At 36.2% G+C, this 20,391-nt stretch overlaps 1 protein-coding gene across 1 annotated transcript in view; it reads left to right on the top strand.

Annotated features, from left to right (window-relative positions):
• TNPO1 (transportin 1) overlaps positions 1-20,391 on the top strand; it is a 58,024-nt gene that overhangs the window by 19,450 nt on the left and 18,183 nt on the right. The window contains exons 6-20 of the mRNA XM_007438202.3: positions 437-570; positions 1,839-1,920; positions 2,803-2,925; positions 6,766-6,884; positions 8,863-8,923; positions 9,580-9,748; positions 10,446-10,598; positions 12,502-12,727; positions 13,163-13,334; positions 13,978-14,064; positions 14,552-14,659; positions 14,844-15,002; positions 15,084-15,171; positions 19,486-19,584; positions 19,740-19,835. Coding sequence (XP_007438264.1) covers positions 437-570; positions 1,839-1,920; positions 2,803-2,925; positions 6,766-6,884; positions 8,863-8,923; positions 9,580-9,748; positions 10,446-10,598; positions 12,502-12,727; positions 13,163-13,334; positions 13,978-14,064; positions 14,552-14,659; positions 14,844-15,002; positions 15,084-15,171; positions 19,486-19,584; positions 19,740-19,835 — 1,876 coding nt within the window. The remainder of the gene's footprint in view (positions 1-436; positions 571-1,838; positions 1,921-2,802; positions 2,926-6,765; positions 6,885-8,862; positions 8,924-9,579; positions 9,749-10,445; positions 10,599-12,501; positions 12,728-13,162; positions 13,335-13,977; positions 14,065-14,551; positions 14,660-14,843; positions 15,003-15,083; positions 15,172-19,485; positions 19,585-19,739; positions 19,836-20,391) is intronic.

The following is a 20,391-nucleotide window of genomic DNA, read 5'->3' as shown; positions in this document are numbered from 1 at the left end:
TTTTCTGTAGCAGCCCCTGCCCTTTGGATCACCCTTCCACTGGGGATCTGTCAGTCCCCACCCCTTTAGCATTCTGGAAGGCTCTAAAGAGCTTGCTGTTCCCTCAGGCACTAGGGTAAGGGGATGGGAGGCTGTGGATGATTTTGTTGGAGGCATCCAAGGAGGATGACTGAGGTACTTTTTCTTTTTGGTTTTTTGGTTGGTATTGTTTCTTGATTTTATTGTTCTTTTCACCTGCCCAAAATTGTGTTCTAAGAGGGGTGGCCATACAGATATTTTAAATAAATAAATAAATAAATAAATAAATAAATAAATAAATAAATGTCAGCTATATTTGCAATTCAGCCTGCACTGAGATAAGAAGGTAATTTTTTTAAATAATAGTGTGTCTGATGTCATTATATAAGTATCTAAAAAAACAAAATTTATCTGGCAGGGTGCATTTGGAGCTCTTCAGAAGATTTGTGAAGATTCAGCCGAAATCTTAGATAGTGATGCTTTAGATCGTCCCCTCAATATCATGATCCCTAAGTTTCTACAGTTCTTCAAGCACAGCAGTCCAAAAATAAGGTAAGAGATGAACGTCCCTACTCAGTTATTTGAAACATTTATGTCCACAAGATTTGTAGGGAAGCATTTTAAATATAGTTAACATGAGTGTACTGTTGAAATTCATTCATTCATTCATTCATTCATTCATTCATTCATTCATTCATTCATTCATTCATTTGTTCGTTTTCTGCGACCATCCACTTGTATACAACTCTGGGTGGCTTACAAAGGTTGAAAACAGTGATATGAATCATTTAAAGCACAAATAGAAATGGTCAGGCAGGGAGGGGGAAACCACAACTCAAACTAAATAGTGGGCTGACAAGAGCAGGGTCTTAAAGGCTCTTTTGAATACAGACAGGGATAGGGGTGTGCAAACCTTGGGGGAAAGTGCTATTCCAGAAGGTAGGCTCCATAACAGAGAAGGCATGTTCCTGGGTTCCATAAGATGACATTTTGTAATAGATGGGACCTGAAGCATGCCTACCTTGTTGGATCTTGCCAGATGGGCAGAGACAATTGGAGACAGATGATCCTTCAAATATCCATGACCTGTGCCATGCAGAGATTTATAGACAGCAGTCAGCACCTTGAATTGCACTCAAAAACCCACTGGTAACCCATGAATTTCGCATAGCAGAGATATTTTCTTTGGATATTCTTTGTTATTTTTATCCAGGTTTTGGGCTTTGAACATCATTCTTTGCTTCCTCAGATCTCTAAACATTGTGAAAAAGTCCCTTTCTATTGACTAGAACTGACTATTAACTGTAAATGTTTTTTCTGAATTGGAAAAGTTATTCCATTATTGTCTTAGTTCATGTGCCACAAGTTGTTCTTTTGGCATGTGATATTGAGACATTTACCTGACAGGTGACTAAACTTTGTGTTCTGGATATTCTCAGTTGGTAGCTTCTTGAACTTTAGATGACAGCACTCACCATTTTACTGTCCCTTAGAAATCAATAAATACTTGACAAAAAAGAAGGTATTCAACCAGAGTTTGTGCTCCTACTAAGTAAGTTTAATATCCTTGAGGTGCTCTCTTAACAACAGTATGACTATAAAACTAGTGTAACTGATACAGAATATTTTTGACATTTCTGAAACTGCTCCAGATGTGCAATATACACACATGCTTTATTCATAGCATTAAATAGCAAGGTATTTTTTCCTTTTGCAAACAGATTGATGTTTGGTTTAATTCTAAGAAGTGACAAATTTATTCCTTTGACTTTTTACAGTTATTGATGTGTACAGGTTTTTTTTTAAATTACGTTTTATAGGTCCCATGCAGTTGCTTGTGTCAATCAGTTTATCATCAGTAGGACTCAAGCCCTTATGCTGCACATTGATGGATTTATTGAGGTGGGTGACTCATATTCGACTGTACCTATTGTGGATAATTATGATGTGTTCCTCTTTTTCTAAATGGAAGTTTCCATTGCTTCAAAATGGTCCTGTTTGGCTTTGAAGAGAGAACAAGCAGACAGTAATATCTCTTTTTTTCTCGATAAAGTGTTGAAACAGTTACAAAGAAGCTACTTTAAAAACTGAGCCAGTAACCATAAAAATCCAGAATTTTCTCTGAGTTAATAATTGAGTTAAGCTGTTGTTTTTCAGACAATTCTAGGGCCCAAATCTTCTGGCTTTATATTAATGTTTGGCCAAAAAAGCAGCTTAAGTAGTATCCATTTCTCTGTCTTCCAGCTATGCTGGGATCTGGTGGGTAAGGGCAATAAAGGTAACATCTCTTTGCCTGCAGTTAAATTGTCTATTCTCTGCCCTGGCAGGATTAATTGGTGTAGCTGTTTGCTTGTAAATAAATGTGTAGGTAATACAGAACAACCAGTTTTGTTTGTAGTTAGCTGATCTGAATGGTGTTGAGCATTAGAAGAGACAGAACTTCTTGTATAAATTAATACAGTTCTGCTCATCTACTAAAAGTATCTGAGCTGAGAAAGCCTTATCTGTGGTTTAGCTTCTGTTGTGTTTATAATGGAATAAAAATATCTGCATTGTTGAATTAAAGGTGACATTCTGTTTCTAGAACAGTGAGATCTAGAAATCAAACTCTTACGTCCATCGTTTTTTGCTTCCAAATAATATAGACTACTAAAATAAAGTTGGTAATGTGAATTTTTATTTATAGCTGTCTGTCTGTCTGTCTGTCTGTCTGTCTGTCTGTCTATCTATCTATCTATCTAATACTTGAGTTTTTCTTGTTTTTCTTTTGTTCCCCTTCAACAGAATCTGTTTGCATTGGCTGGGGACGAGGAGCCTGAAGTACGTAAAAATGTCTGTCGGGCTCTGGTAATGCTGCTGGAAGTTAGAATGGACCGTTTACTTCCTCATATGATTAGTATTGTTGAGGTAACACTGCATGCTGTTTCAAAGTGAATGAAAGTAGAATAGTTTTTTAGTAAGTAAAAAAATAAAAGGAATAGATAGGTAACATTCAAAGTATGTGCCATAAAATGTGTGTGTGTGTATGTGTAGATGTATGTGTCTCAGATATGAAACGTATATTTTAAAAATGTATTAAGATGATGCATTCTTTGAGTTAGAGATTTTTGGCAGATGTAACTTTTCCAGTATTAAATATATCAGAGTGCTTGAAAGTCAAATCTGTAATTCGGAATTGTTTCTAAATGTCCTATTTATGTTTGTCCGTGGGTTTATTTTCCTTTAAGTTTGTGTGTGTGTGCGAATTTTTATTGCTTTAGTATACAGAACAAAACAATACAAAAAAGACAACATATTAGAAGACAAAAAACTTTAAAAAATACTGCATCATTCAAAATCACTTTCACATCTTTAAGACATTTTACTCTTCCCAAAACCATATTAACAAACCTATGAATATGAAACCAAAATGGGATGATAGTGAAGCAGTCCCATACACATGTCCATCATTTTCCTCTTACAGCATAATGAAGTTGATAGCCTCAGACATTCTCTGAGGCGCCCAGTAAATATATTTTGTTGACTAAAGTTCATCTTAAGTTCATTAGAAGTATATGTTATATTCTTTAAGATACTTGCCCCTGCCATGATATTGTGTAAAAAGAAATGAGTTTCTTGCCAAAGATACAAATTCAGGTTTAAGCTGCCAGTTTAGTAAATATTGTTTCTTCTTGGAAGAAGGCAACTAAAAATGATGTCTGAAAAAACTGCTCGTAAAAAACTAATTTTCAGTATTTTGTTGAAAAAAAGAATTTTCATTTCAGCAAACTGAAATCACACACACACAAATAAAAGTGAAAATAAAAGCGATAAAGACTTCCTTAAAAAAATACAAAACAAACCTAAAAAAAGAAATAGAAAAAAATAAAAGATTATTGTTATTAGGACATCAGATCCTCTGTATTTTCAGTCTATCCCAATAATTATATAGAATGAAAATACCAAGTAAGAATTGCTTCCAAAGCAAAGATGTCAAAGATGTCTCATCTCCTTCTGGAAAATGTGAAAAAAGAAAACATTGAATAAGACTCTTATTTTGTTAGTTCCGATGATAACAAAATAGTAAAATTTATACAGCTTCTGGATCAAAAAATTTCATACCAGAATCCAGTAGTAAACTGAAGATACAAACAAAAAAAGGCGTTTTCCCTTTTGGTTTAGATATCAAATGGGCTTTACTAAATAACTTCCCCTTCTGAACTGATTTGCTGAGGCAGATTTGAAAAACTCATTCTCTTTTTTACATTCCATTCCCAGAATCTACTCACCAAGTTCAGTGCAGAATGTAATCCTGTAGTGTAGTTTTCAAACATCTGAGAATAAGACTAAGTCTTTGTACAGAATCGGCATACAGACTCACAGACAAGTAGCTTCAGTTTGAGGCCGTATCAGCTTCAATAAAAACAATCCTTACACATACATTTATTTATAATTTACCATTGACTGACCTTGGTTGGTGTTGTAAAGGTTGTTTAGGAATTATAAATTATTTGTATGAATACATTCTGTAGACAAACATTTCATCTTGAACATTCAACACTCTTTCACATTGTGTATTAGAATTTTCAGGCTGAGTCTAATGTGAATCTATCACACTAGTTTTTTTTTTTTTTCAGTCTGCCACTTTTTGATTCTAAGCAGTATATCTCTGATTCAGCTCCAGAAAGTTCCAATGGACATATAGAATGAAGCCTTTATCTGCATAAATGTAGAACAACTAAATTTAGTTATTCTAAAAGATAAGCAAGTCCACATAGTGATAAGCAAGTCCACATAGCTTTCTTTTCTATTACTTTCTTTTGGTGGGTTTGGAATAAATTCACCTGCAGACTTTCTGCTGTTTTTCAGCTTGCTTGATAAGCTGCTGTTGCTCCAGAGAGGAGGGGTTGAGTCCCATTTTCTCTTCTAGGTTTTGGACCCATAATTAATCAAATGAAAAACACAAGAAAAGTAATAAAACAATGAAAAGATTAGGAGCTAGCTTTTAACTTGGGAGGGAATCTGGCTCTCATAAATGTAGCATGTCACCATACCAGTTAGAAATCTCCAGCCATTAAATGTGGATACTTAAAACACCTCTTATGATTTTCCAATTTTAGGATTATGAGGTACAGGTAGTCCTTGAGTTACAGCAGCAATTGGGACCAGAATTTCCATCGCTAAGCAATGCAGTCATAAAGTATGGTGTCACATGACCACATCGCTTAGCAACGGCAGTCCTGGTTGCTGTAATAAGCCCAGGACAATGTGGGCCATTAAGTGGAAAGAGGTGGGAGTTCCAGGCAAGCAGGTGGGTGCCGTGGGCAGGCGCTACAGAGTACAGGCAGGTGTTATGGGGAGTGCAGTGGGCGGGCACTACAGAATGTGGGCAGGTGAAAAAGCAGTGGGAGCTGGAGCAACTTCTGACTTCCTACCAGCTTCCCCATTGACTTTGCTTGTGGGAAGCCAGCAGGGGATGTCAGAAACAGTGATCACCTGACCATGGCTTGGTGCAACGTCATCGCAAGCTGGGTACCAAGTGCCTGGATTGCGATTACGTGACTGCAGGAGATGCTGTGATGGCTGGAACTTCAAGGATCGGTCATAAGTTCCCCTTGTACAGCACTGTCATAATTTTGAGCCATTGGTGAATGAGTGGTTATAACCTGAGGACTATTTGTAATATAAATCATTACGTGTTGCTATTGCTAATACATTGATTTAAATATTGCCTGCACATTGTCTCCATGCTTTCTTTCTAATATATTAGATTGCATAAAGAAACCTTGGTGTGAATTAAGCCATAGATATCATTTCTGCAGCCACAGCAATTATGTTTCCAATTATTAGTGATAACATTGAAAAAATAGATGGCTACTTTGTAGTAAGATTAAGGAGAAATTCATTCAGTTTGTGTGTTTAAGGTAAACTTTCCTAACTTGCTAAATTGATATGTAAACAAAAATCCATTTATATTTCAATATGTGATCTTTCCAATTATACAGTCTTCAGTCAAAAATTAAAACTGTATTTACTGGAAAACAGTGTACACAAAAACATGACGTCAAATACTGTAGAAAACCCTTTATATTAGTAAAATTACTTGCAACAAATGCACGTACTTTGCAGCTTTACATTAAAAATGTGCATGAAAATGATGGTTTGTGAAAAAGCATGCAATTTTTGTTGCAGATTTTAAAAACTGCATACTGATTTGGAAATTGGACAAACGATACTTGAGTTTGAAAAGTGAAAAACTGAGGAAACAAATACTGACAGACCTACATGTGAACCAGCACAAAACATTCCACTTTTTCAAGATTAGTAATATAACAATAGGGGACAGTCAAGAAAATGAGTTTGTAATACAATAAATATTTTTAAATTACCAATATCAGAACAGGGCACATACAGTATTTGATTATTAAATAATAAAATGGGGGAATTTAAGGGAAAAAAATGATTCCAGATTCTAGAAAAATTGGCAGAACTCTGAAAATAAAGCCTTGATTAAATATTTTTGAATCAGAGGTTGAATGTCAAAATGTTATCCTGCTAGAACAAGTTTGCATAAGGCAAAAGAAGAGTTGTGCTTTAAGCAGCCAGAATATAGTGGATAGTATCTGTCACCTATACTTATTCAAATATTAAATCCATTTTTCCAAACTACCGATATGATGGTAGACTGTTATATTAAAGGGTTTTAATTACATCATATTTTCAAAGAGACCCAATTTCTGTTCCTTTTTACTTTCTTATCATATGTAGTACATGCTGCAAAGAACTCAGGACCAAGATGAAAATGTGGCTTTGGAGGCTTGTGAATTCTGGTTGACTTTGGCTGAACAGCCAATTTGTAAAGATGTACTATATCGGCATCTTACAAAGTAAGTTTATTTTCTCCTTACTATTATACTGGCTTATTTGAAGTTTATATCCATGTTTATCTCACTGAGTCTTTAAAAACTTTTAAAATGTTTCATAAATCCTGTATAGTCATTATTTGGTACATTTTAATTGAGATAATTGTAACATTTTGTGCCCATGTACTTAGCCATGGACACACCTCTTTAATATTGTGAATGCTAACTTGACACTAACTTTTCAGTACCCAGAATTTCAGAAGTGTCAATATGTCTTCTGGTCATATTTTGTTAAACTCTTAAAGTCTCAGTAATCAATTTAATAGCAAAATTGCATGTACTCAGGTTTAGTAACAAACCTATATAGTTTTGTTACTATATAGTTTTGTTACTAAACCTGAATACATGCAATTTTGACTCCAGATTTTTGAAAGGAACTATTACAAGTTATTAAGAATGTTTGTTCGTATTTACTGTCTCCTGTGAATTTTTTATTGGGAATATCAAAGCACAGTGGTGTTATATCGGGAACAGAATCGCTATTACAGCAAGGATAGAAATAGCTGAATTATAAAGCCTTTGAAGATTGATTAAAATAGCTTGTGCTATGCTCTAGGATTAAAACATAGTTTTGCCTGCTAGGATAGCTTTTATGAAAGTAAGTAAAAGCCACTAATATCAGATAGTGAGAACTTTCATGTAGTGCAACCAAGGAAAAATCTGCTTTACCATGAAAGTACCTAGTGGCTTCTCCATGCTGTGTAGTATGACTGCAGACCACTTAAATTAAATAAATGTTTTAAATTTGCTGTGTTAAACAAACTGAGTGTACAGTGGTACCTCGGGATACGAACTTAATCCGTTCCGTGACTCTGGGCGTATTCCGAGTTGGTCGTAACACGAAGGATATTTCCCCATAGGGTTCAGTGTAAATCCGGTTAATCCGTTCCGCCCTCCGAATTTGGTCGCACCCCGAAGCAAATTTTCCCATAAGGTTCAATGTAATTACCGTTAATCCGTTCTGGTGTCCACGGACCACGCGTTGGGCAGGAAAACAGCTGGGCGCGGCGCGAAAACGGCCGGGTGCGGCGCAGCGGAAAAATGGCCACAGACCACGTGTCAGGGGCGGAAAAATGGCCGCAGACCATGTGTCAGGGCGGAAAAATGACGGTACCCCAAGGCGGAGTTTGCACGTCGAGGTAAATTTTTGCAGCCGGAGCTGGTCGTAACCCGAAAAGTTGGTTAGTAGAGGCGTTCGTATCCCGAGGTACCACTGTAATTGATTCTTCTGTCCAGTGAAAGAAGCCTTCAGGCATATTTGTGATGGAGTCAAATTTTCTTTTATTATTTATCAAATGTATTCATCAAATGTGTGATTACTGGTGGTTAACAGTAGGGGCCATCACTGAAAACCACTGTTGGTGTACTCTTGTTCTCCCTCACTTCTCTAAAATGAGGGACTTATTAGTTTATCCCACGAGGAACATACTAGATGGATTAATTCCACTTGAAAGAAATAGTCCTGAAGGTAACCAATAGCTAAGCTTTACAGGGCTTTATAGATTAAAACTACCACTTTGAATTGCACCTGTCAACCAATTGGAAGTAAATATGGGGCCTGCAACATTGCTGTTGCCCACCAGGTATGGTCCATTGCATTTGGCTGTGATATGTATGTATATGTATAATCAAAGAAACATTTCAGTATCCTGAAATAGCATCCAATGAAATATTTTACATCTTTAAATATTCTAAACATTATAGTTCATGATTTTAAGTTATGCGAATTTTAATTTGATTTAAAATAAATCCATGTCATTTAGAATGCCACTGAAATCCAGGCCCAAAACTTTGAACATTAAGTGAGGAGACATTACATCAGTATCTTCTCTTAAGTAATTTGCATGGGTTTGAATGGCATTTGAAAATATTAACTAATGTGAATTCCTGCTTATTCAACTTGAGGAATTGATATTCAATAATTTAAGTTCTTTCTCTGTAGGTTGATACCCGTCCTAGTAAATGGTATGAAATATTCAGAAATAGATATCATTCTGCTGAAGGTAGGAATAACTAATAATAATAATAATATATTTTGCCTCTGATATTCATGAAAAGAGTTTTGTTGTTTCTGTACATCCAGCAACAGAAGTATATCCACTTTCTTGGAAGTAAGGTCCTACATATTCAATGAGACTTGATTCTGAAGAGGTACTGTTATATGTAGAAGTTAATAACTTCTGATCAAGATACATGATTCAGTGAATCCCTAAGTGAACCAAAGCTGAGACAGCTTCTGTGTGATACAGAGTGAAACACAATATATACAAATTTGATTGCATACTTATTTTTTATGTACAGTTGCTTACAGATACAAAATATGAAGACTCTATACTATGTAGAGGTTGTGCCAGCTTTGGTTCACTTAGGGATTAATAGAAATATATAATCTGACCAGGATACCTAAATTTTTGCCTATAACTTTAAGCATAGAATTGCACTATTAATAATTCTTAGTGGTTTCTTAGTCATTAACTTATTTTTGTAAGTTGTTTGCTACTTTCTACTTATTAATTCTTTTAAATTTAAACATATATTTGGTGTGTTAACTCAGCATATAAAAGTTAAAAAAAAAAGCATTGATATAGCATAAAAAGAGACAAGGTATTCTTGAAACATCTGTCTCTACTTATATTCTGCTGTTTGGTTTTGGTAATAGGGAGATGTTGAAGAAGATGAAGCAATTCCAGACAGTGAACAAGATATAAGGCCCCGGTTTCACCGTTCACGAACAGTAGCTCAGCAGCATGAAGAAGATGGTATTGAAGAAGAGGAGGAGGAAGAAGATGAGCTTGATGATGATGACACTATTTCTGACTGGAATTTAAGTATGTCACTTTTCCAACTGAAATAATGTAAAACATAAGTATATCTCTATGTCATATTAAGCTTAGTTTAGCAATTGTTCTGAAGTTAGATATTACTAACAAGATAGTTGTATTGTATATGAGATTTTGGTGCGTTCTCGCATGATCTTATTTATATTTTATGTTAATTGTTTCTAATGGTTACTGAAGGTTTGTTTTAATTGTTGGTTTTATTGTACACTGCCCAGAGTCATGTTAGTGAGATGGGCAGCTGTATAAATCTGATAGATAGATAGATAGATAGATAGATAGATAGATAGATAGATAGATAGATAGATAGATAGATAGATACTTAGAGTTAGTTACAAGGATTCAAGCTCTCTTAGCAAAAAATCAGGAGAAGTCTGATAGCACCTTTTCCAACTATCATATTTAAAAGGCATATGTTTTTGTGGCTTTTTTCTTGCCTTTTAATAAAATTTGGTAATCCAAAAATGGGCTACCAAACTGCATCTGATTTTTTACCACTATAGACTAATTCATCTCTCCTCCTACAATGTTTAGTATGATAGGTTAATTTTAAGTCCTTTGCATTTTATTCTTTTTTATAATTTCTTCATAATTTTCAACAAATAGCATACTAATATTGCAGGATGAAGTGAGGGAAGGTTTTGAAAATATATAGATCATGCAAAAATGAATATGTTTCTTTCTTTAGGGAAATGTTCAGCTGCTGCCCTTGATGTCCTTGCCAATGTATTCCGTGATGAGCTGCTACCACATATTTTGCCCCTTCTAAAAGAATTGCTTTTTCATCCTGAATGGGTGGTGAAAGAATCAGGCATCCTTGTTCTAGGAGCAATTGCTGAAGGTAAATGAATGTTTGAGGTTCAAGTTGTACTTCTGTTAATATTCATAGTGAGAAAAAGAACTATGTTAAATCTAAACATAGTGCTTCACACAGAACACATCCCTGCTGCAAGGAATATGAGCAAGAAGAATCAGTGATGTGTTGGCTTCGATTATATGTGTTTTAATTACACTTTAGTAAGATACTAGAGAAATAATCCTAAAGCTACCTGGAAGGAAATTTTTAAAAGTCATTGTGGGTGGATGGAAGTTAAATAGACAAATTCTAAAGTATCAGTTTGTACAGATATAGAGCTTCTTAGGTATATGGAATTTCTATTTTAACTTAAGCTACCCTGTGCGCATGCCCCCATGCCCCCCCAAATACCCTAGTGAAGACTGTAAGTGTTGGAGATGGACAACCAACCAAGAACAATGTAGCTCTTCTCTGCAGTTTGGCTGTTTGCGTTTGAGCTGCCAGTTAAAGAGCACAAAAAAGAAGGAGGCAGGTTTTCTGTGATGATGGATGAACTGGTACATGCATATGTGTGTAGATGTGACTACATGTGCAAATTGATATATAAGGGTAAGAAAAGAGAATGAATTATGGGGAGAGAAAAAAGGGATGTTTCACTTGCTTTTGGCATTTTCCTCATTGGTACTGGTATCCTGTCCCTTATCTCTTCCTCCTAGGAATGTGCAAAACTCTCTGATTCGGAAATAAATACTCAGTTCCCCTCCAGACTGTGCTTACTCCCAGCTCTTCCTGGCCAAGGAAAGGGTCTTTAATAATGGGGTTCTCCCTGGCTCCTTTTTGTAAGAAAAAAAGTATTAGTTACCTGCCTTGGGCAAAGGGCGAGTCCTCCCCTGGTTACTTTAATCTAGCAGGAGGGGATAGCTCTCACTTCTCTAAATATTGCCTGCATTCTAAAGTCTAGAAGCTGGAAAAAAAAAAAAAAATAGCGGAAGCAATTTTGGCTTTTTCTAATTCCACATCAGAGTTGTTTTTGACTAGATTATTTTGTGGTATCTTGATCCTTTGTTGAATATATTAATAAATATAATTGTGTGTAATTCGAAGTTACAGTGGCGCTGAAAAATTGACTTACAACCAGTTCTTGCATTTATGACTGTTGCAGTGTCCATGCGATCATATGATCAAAATTTAGGTGGTTGGCAACCGGCATGTATTTACAACTGTTGCAAGGTCCCGGTGTCACGTGATCACCATTTGTGACCTTCCCAGCCGGCTTCCGACAGGCAAAATCAATGGGAAACAGTATGATTCACTTAACTACTGTGTGATTCGCTTAATAACCATATGATTCACTTAACAACCATGGCGATTTGCTTAACGACTGCTGCAAAAATGTCATAAAATTGGGTGCAGTCACGTGATGCCTCGCTTAATGATCACCCCACTTAACAACAAATTTTCCAGTCCCTATTGTGGTCGTAAGTCAAGGACTACCTGTATTTATGTTTTCCCCAAAAATTTGAAAACTTGCTTTTGGTTTCCATAGTTATGCCCTACTTAAAATATATTATTGTCAAGCCCCATGCAGCTGGCAAACTCAAAACATGAGAATAACAAATTTCAGAAAGGGTTCTTTAATCTTGTTTCAACTTAAGCATGAAAACTGTGAAAGGTAGATTTTATAGCAGGTAGATTTATAGCAGGTAGATTTTATAGCAATTAAGGATGAGTCTTTTTGAAATGTTTCCTTCCCACAGCCCCTGCCTCTGGGCTGTGCTACCTCTTTTCACAACCACTGAACTCCCCTGCCTAGTTTCCACACTTTCTTACATTTATTAATGCCAGTCTCACATGTTGACATAAATTTGTGATTAATATTATTATTTGTAGTAGCAGCAGCACTATATGGTTGTCAAATTGTTAAAGTAAGCATTTCTTATTCTTACAGGTTGTATGCAGGGTATGATTCCATATCTTCCCGAGCTAATCCCTCACCTTATTCAGTGCCTCTCTGATAAAAAGGCTCTTGTGCGCTCCATTACTTGCTGGACTCTTAGTCGCTATGCACATTGGGTAGTCAGTCAACCCCCCGACACATACTTGAAGCCATTAATGACTGAGTTGCTAAAGCGTATCCTTGATAGTAACAAGAGAGTACAAGAAGCTGCCTGCAGGTAGGTCAGAGTATAGAAATGCTGGCCATGGTTCTCAGGGTACATACTGAAGTCTACAGCATTATTTTATTTTTGTTTAGCTCCTTTCTAGTTGAATAAGCTTCCTTCTGAGGCCATTTTTAGCCATTCTGCTGTAATTATATTTGCTATAAAGGGCTGCATTGTATTTTTTTTTCTAATGAAATTATAATTTTGCTTTGGACCTTTTTCTTCTTTGTTAAGCTTATAGCAGGATTATGTATTAGATAAATAAGTTCTATTGTAGCTGTTATAGTAAGAATTTATTTAAAAGAAATCTAATAATTTCCCACATCCATTGGAACTTTTGATTCCATATAGACGGTTAATAGATTTTGTACAGGATTTGTTATTTTATCTAAGAGGAAGAAGTGCATTCCTTCATTCTGTAGACTAATGTTTTCTTTTGCCTCTTAGTGCCTTTGCTACTCTAGAAGAGGAGGCTTGTACAGAGCTTGTTCCTTATCTTGCTTATATACTTGATACTTTGGTATTTGCATTTAGTAAATACCAGCATAAGAATCTGCTCATTCTTTATGATGCCATAGGAACTTTAGCAGATTCTGTAGGCCATCATCTAAACAAACCAGTAAGTATTGTATCTCTTAATTCCAGATAAAAATTTGACTTCTTATTCATTTCTTCATCGAGCATTTATACTAGACAAGTATTTTTGGAGATTTCTTGCCCAAGTTATTTACTACATTACTGGACTTATGTATAGTCCAAATTTTGCCTGCTTTGTGTTAGACGCTTAAGAAACATTATAAAATCTGACTTCAGACTTCATAAATAAAATACTGTGTACTAAAGCTTTAAAACCATGCCTAGCTGTTTTCCTGATAAGTCCTCAAATGCTTCACTGATAGTATCTCTATTGCTTTGTAATAAATACAAGGAACAAGGCTGGCAAGGCAGGAACCAGCAATCCCTAGATTAGATAGAGCCATATTGTAAACATATCTTTCCTGCCCAGGGCCAACAAGTGACTGTCAAATATCTATTAATTTGGAAGTGTGGGAGAAGAATGCTAGAGTCTAAATTGCTAAGAATATTGTTGGGGGGGGGACTCAAGTGTTGTCAATAAGGCTTTGTTTTTGTCTGCAATAAAGAAAAAGTCTGGGGAAAGCATTAGCAAACAATATCCTCAATTCAAAGGAATCTCTGTAAGTACTAAAAAACTGATAAAGTTGTATAGAGCCTAATTTCTGTGAAATTTTCACTGTCTACAGGAATACATTCAGATGCTTATGCCTCCATTAATCCAAAAATGGAACATGTTAAAGGATGAAGATAAAGATCTTTTCCCTTTATTAGAGGTAATTGGTGCTGTTGTTAGTTCTTTGATGTATCTGTCACTTTATAAATTTTCTTCCCCTTATGATGACAGCTTTTAACAGGGGAATTGAGGCATCCTAATTTTGCATCCATATAATTAGGACTAAACCCCATTAGTTTCATGAAGACCTTTTGACAAGACCTGATATGATTGCATCGTAATGTAGCAGTTCTGTGGATTTTCTACAAAGTAGCCTCCAAGTCAACTTGAAAGAATGTATTTCTGAAGGAGTTGTAGGATTAGACTGCAAAGAACCAGTGGGAGTTCCTGGTTCCTGATCTTGTTTGTGCAAATGCAGCATTAGGATTATGTCCCTGCACTGTTGTGAAGTTTCTTCATCTGTGAATACATGTATTTATTTTATCCTTCAAAACTTACCCTTTTAAACAGAATTAATGTAGCAAATATATTCTTTGACTTATGGTGTGATGGCACACATGTTCCTCATTGTGTGTTCTGTGTTTCAGTGCCTGTCTTCGGTTGCCACTGCCTTGCAATCTGGCTTCCTTCCATACTGTGAACCTGTCTACCAGCGCTGTGTGAACCTGGTACAGAAGACTCTTGCACAAGCCATGGTATTTTTCTTTTACCAGTTTTCATAGCATTAGAAGATGTAACTTCAATGGAATTTAAACTCCATGCTTGATTATAATATTCTTTGACCATTTTGTTGGTTTGAGGAATAGAAGCAGCAAAAATTATACACTGGAGTTGCACACTTAAATCTTTTAAACATTGTTTGATTGTGTCTTTTGTTAGTTGCATAATGCTCAACCAGACCAGTATGAAGCACCAGATAAAGACTTCATGATTGTGGCTCTTGATTTACTTAGTGGTTTAGCTGAAGGACTTGGGGGCAACATTGAACAACTAGTGGCTCGGAGCAATATCCTGACACTGATGTACCAGTGTATGCAGGTGAGACAAATAATCTCTTGCCTCAGGGCTGTTTTATTTTCTAAATAAAAACAAAAACTCACTTCTTTCTTTTTCTCCTAGGATAAAATGCCTGAGGTACGACAGAGTTCTTTTGCTTTGCTAGGGGATTTGACAAAGGCATGTTTTCAACATGTGAAACCCTGCATTGGTAGGTAACTTAATACTGCAAGCTGTTATCATGCATAGGCTGAACTGCCATTCATAGTCATTGCGTTTTTTAATTTGGTATTGTATATTGTTTATACTGTAAGATGATAGTGATTGCTGGAGTAATGGAAAATTGCCATAAATATATGTATGCATATATTTGCACTTGTTTATCTAAAATGTTTTTATTACCAACTTGCCATGGTGGGGAGAAATATTTTGTGGATTATTTGAATGAATAATTTCTTATCCAGAATGATGGGAAACAGGTGCTTGGCTCCTGTTTGTTTTCTTCACACAGCCTTCTTTCTTCCTTGGTTTAAATAAATCTAGTTTAATGCTGAAAGGTATTTTCTTCAACTCTGTAGAGCTTTCCTGTCCTCTAATCCATATAGTAATGTTTATGAACTATCCATTATCCTGCAGCACTGTGACTTACAATGTGATCTGAGTTTCATCTGGGTCCTGTTAATAAATAAAGAAATTCTGATCAAGCAAACAACACACAAAATTTACTGCATCATGTGTTTATTGAACATGTAATACTCACTGTCTTTGTTGGAGTTTGTGAAGCTTTAAATTTAGTAACTGGAGTCACCTCCTTTAGCAGCAGTGACTTCAGCCAAATGTTTTCTGTATGTACCTGTTGAGCAATTTCACACATTGGCCTGGTGGTAGTTTGGTCCATTCTTTTTTACAGAACTACTTCAGCTCATTGCAGTTTTAGGTTGTTTTGCAAGAACTCAGTGCTGATTCAAGTATATATGGTGTCTCTAGGCCACATTGATGGCGCCACCCCTGCCAGTGTGAACATCTGCATTTTTATAATGATTCAGAAGGAGGAGCAGTGTAGGTGCTCTAAGCTTTTATGCCCTAAGCCAGTGCCTGCCCAGCCTTAGCTTAAAGCCAGCCTTGCATGAACTGCTTGCTTTTGAATGTGCTGCAACATTGTAATTGGGATATGGGTAGGGCATTTATTTGGCTATTCCAAAATGTGATATTTCTTCTGCTTCTGATATTCTGTTGTAGATTTACTTTTGTATTTAGAATCACTGTTGTATTGTGTGACTCCCATTCATTTAAGCTTCAGCTCATAGACCGATATCCTGACATTCTCTTATAGAATTTATTGAAAGAACAATCCAGAATCCATTGTTCTTTCAGTGTTTGTGAGCCATTTGGATCCTGAGGCTGCAAAGCAGCCCCAAACCATGACATTCCCACCACAGTATTATGTGATTGGGATGAGACCTTTTCAGTGGAACACTGTGTTTCATTTCTCCAAACATATAATTTCTCTATTCGTGTCCGCAAATTCCACTTTGATCTCATCTATCCATAGAATATTGTTCTAGTAGCCTGCTAGAACATCCAGGTGGAATTTGGCTAAGTTAAGATACATGATAGTGAGTTTTCTGGAGAACAGTCTTTTCTCCCAGATATCCTCCCAGTCACACAACTCTTATTCAGTATTTCCCTAGAATTATGAACAGTTGACATCAGACATGACATCTGGCAATATAAAATAGGCCTGCTGATTCTTTGCTATAATCCTAGGATTTGGGGGGAATCTCCCATAGTACAGGTAGTTCCCAGTTTAAGAACGGGTTCCATTCCCAAAGTCTGTCCTTAAGTCGAATGTGTATGTAAACTGGAATCTTGTTATTGTGTAATACTGTATAAGTAGCACTGTGTAATTAACTCAAATCATTGTGTGTTTAACTCGAATTTTGCTACAATAGTTCTTAACTATTGGTCGTCCTCAAACCGAGCATTCTTAACCTGGGGCTACCTGTATTGTACATTTTGTACACCACAGAGATCTCTCTTGATCAGGACCAAATTCACTTCCAGAAATGTGTGTTGTGAGGAGCAGATTCCAGTAGCGGTATTCAGTATGTGTGTGTTTTAATGGGGAGGCCTACTCAGACTTATCCCTGATTGTTATCCGATTGATTTGTATATACAACCCAACTTACTCCCTTAAGCTGATTACCCTAGGGCTTCACATATTTTTTTCCATACAAACAATGAATGTTAGCTCAGTGTGTTCAAGAAAGACATGATGACATGGTCCATTATTTTGGATGATTTTTTGTTAATCAGAATCTCTTATAGGACTTGGATGAAGCTCTGATCACAGTGCAGGTCACAGTACTGATTACAAGCAAGATTACAAATAGTTTTTAGGGGTTCACCAGCTTTCTCTTCCAATTGTATATGGGTTGTGTGTTCAAGGAGATTTCTGGTAGAGATAGATGTACTATTTTGCTGGCACTTAATTATTTTTTTCTTGGCAATAAAAGAGTGAAGGATGGGCTATTTGAATGATCACATGTCAGATAGTTTAATTCAAAACTTCATCTTATTTAGGTGAGAATAACGAACTATTAAATTTTTCTTTCAGTGGAGGAAGGCATCCTAAAAGCTGAGTTGCTCCTTTCACTTGTTCTAGTAGGTATTAGTAAGAGATGGTAACAGTTGCTAAGTGAGATAGAACCCAACTCCTCCTTCCAGTTTAGTTTCTGCCAGGCTCCAGTGCTCAGGACTGTTGAGGAATAAGAAAGGAATAGGAATTAATCCAAGCATACACACAGTGTACTTCTTCTCTCATCAAGAGTGATGTTTATTGCGATAATCAAAGTAAATAATTTGTACTTGTATTTCCAGTAGCCTTATCTCTTTGATGGGTGTGCATATCTTAATTAAGGAACAACATACAATCTTGTTTATTTATTTTATAATGCTTTCTTGTACAGTAATTACTTAACTGTTTCAATTGGTCTCTCCTTTATCCACACAGTTTTGAGACCTAATCACTGAGCTTTGTTATGTTAACTCCTTCTCTAAACAGCTTTGCTTTAATTTTTCTTTCCTGCTTCTAGCTTTTTCTAAATTAAAAAGGAGGAGTGGGGAGAAGAGAAAAATCACTCTTTGCTGAGCCTTCTTGGAAAGCCACACTTAGTCACTCTTCTCTGTTCTGTCATAGCTTCTTTTCTCTGTTGCTCAATTTTTTACCAGTTAGTCTGCTCTGCAGTTCTTCCTTCCTGATTCTACATACATCAGCTGGGTCATCAGTTCCACATCCCTCCTTTTCTGGTGATCCTCTCTTCTTTCCTTCGGTGACTGCAACCACCTTGCTTCTTGATACATGCACAACACCTCCAATTGACACAGAATCACACAGCAGAAACTAAAATCTCCTGACAATTTGCCTGACAATCCCCTCGTAGAAATCTTGCTTTTAAAGGTGCTTTTAAACTCCAGCTTGAGACAAATTACCATACTGTCATAATCAGACAGCTCACCTTGTCACAAGGACTTTGAGGAGCTTCGCCTTTTTTTTTTTTTGTATTTTATGTTTTTTAAATGGAAAGAGAAAACAGTCAGTTGTGACTGAAGTGGCATATAGCAAGCAACAAGCAAGCCCAGCTGATGGCAGGAGTTCCAGCTGGCGTGATCATTCTGAGTGTTGGTTCTCCCTTCTTGCAGCCTCAGGAATCCTTAATAACCACATGATCAGTCTGGTTTTTGCCACAGTGGATCCAGTCACTAGCAGACTTGTTTCTGACTGGTTTTCTTTATATCTATATCGTTTTCCAATATGTCTCTACCCAGCCTTTTTGCCTATCCAACAGAGAAACATTTTTTTCTGTCACTCTAGGTATTGTTACAAAATTTTGTTAGCCCTGCCTATTGGAGCAAGTGGGAGGAGCAACCCAGTTTCCAAGATATCTTCTGTCCATTTTAGAAAATGACTCTTCATTGTAAGCCCTGTGTTCCCTTTTCCTCCCACTCAATTTTTAAAGAAAATACCCTATTGCTATTAATAGTGACTAATATTTAAATCTCAATTTTCACCCTTTTCTCTCATTTGCATAAACTTATTTTTCCTATTGGATTGCTACTTGGTGGCTCCTGAATACCTGTTTTGATTAGATTTAGAATTTTCATCTACTACCATGCTTCTGGCTAGAGCCTAATAAATACTATGCTTCCTTCACTTCAGAAACTGCTGTTGCATATGTTAAAAAACAGTTTCCTGTGACAAATATATCCACGTGTCCCTTAGATTTGTAAAAAAAGCCCCTTATCTGGAAGGGAGATTAATTTTAATATATTCAGTTATGTCTGTAAATGGACTTTCCAGTTTTGATTCTGAACTTTTTTGTTGGGAGGGGTGGCTTTATAAATATGGGGGATGGGAAATGCCAACTGCTCAAGAGAGCTTTCTGCTAAAACTATATTATGCTGAAGTGTTATGTTCTAGCAGAGGAAGAATCTTAATGACAAGGCTTATTTATGTTCTTTTCAGCTGATTTCATGCCAATTTTGGGAACCAACCTAAACCCAGAGTTCATTTCTGTGTGTAACAATGCCACATGGGCAATTGGAGAAATTTCTATTCAGATGGGTGAGATTGGCTTGTTTTTTTAATGCTAGCTTGAATTTTCAATTGTGTAGATTGTTTTTTGGTCTTGTAGCCAGTTATAAATTCTGTCAGCTATGTTAATGTGCCCATAATGAAAAGCGATTTTTAACAAATTCTTTGCGTGTTGTTTTTTCTAGGTATAGAGATGCAGCCTTATATCCCTATGGTCTTGCACCAGCTTGTAGAAATCATTAACAGACCCAACACACCAAAGACTTTGTTAGAAAACACAGGTACCCTACAAATGAACTGTTTGCAGTGACTAAAGTTATGTAGATAGCTCTTTTAAAACGTATTATTAAAGATTGTAGGGAAATTCCATTAGTGTTAAAAACAAGAGGAGCTTTAGATGTTTTTTCAATCCATTTTGTTTAATAAACAAGTCCTCCCAGATTAATTAAGTGACTTTTGCTTCTCTGATGTTGGGATTCTATCATTGAGCAAATGAGATGTTCTAGAGATGTGTTGGTGGGGAGGGATCACCCATTAATGAACAAGTTTTCAAGAGCGCTCCCAAATGAGTAGTAAGTTTGGGGCAAACTTGGAGCCAAGGTAATGAATTCCCTACAATTGAGACTAACAGGAAGGTATTTGTTTTGCGTTAAGAAAGAGCAAATTTGTTTTTCCTTGTCTTGCTGGCATGAAACTGTCAATACTTTGGATGAAGTCGCCCCAAAATCTCCCTTCCAGTAGGGTTGTTTTGAAACAGTACATGAGATCTCAGAAATTTTAGCTATATTACTAAAATCTGGTTATACTTATACTTAAAGTAATCCAGTTGACTTCTTT

This window comes from Python bivittatus, unplaced genomic scaffold (genome assembly GCF_059951505.1).
Source record: "Python bivittatus isolate LINGU-HERP-01145 unplaced genomic scaffold, Pbiv_v1 ctg000850_np1212, whole genome shotgun sequence".
NCBI classification, from domain to species: Eukaryota; Metazoa; Chordata; class Lepidosauria; order Squamata; family Pythonidae; genus Python; species Python bivittatus.
This window is presented reverse-complemented; position numbering and strand designations above follow the sequence as displayed.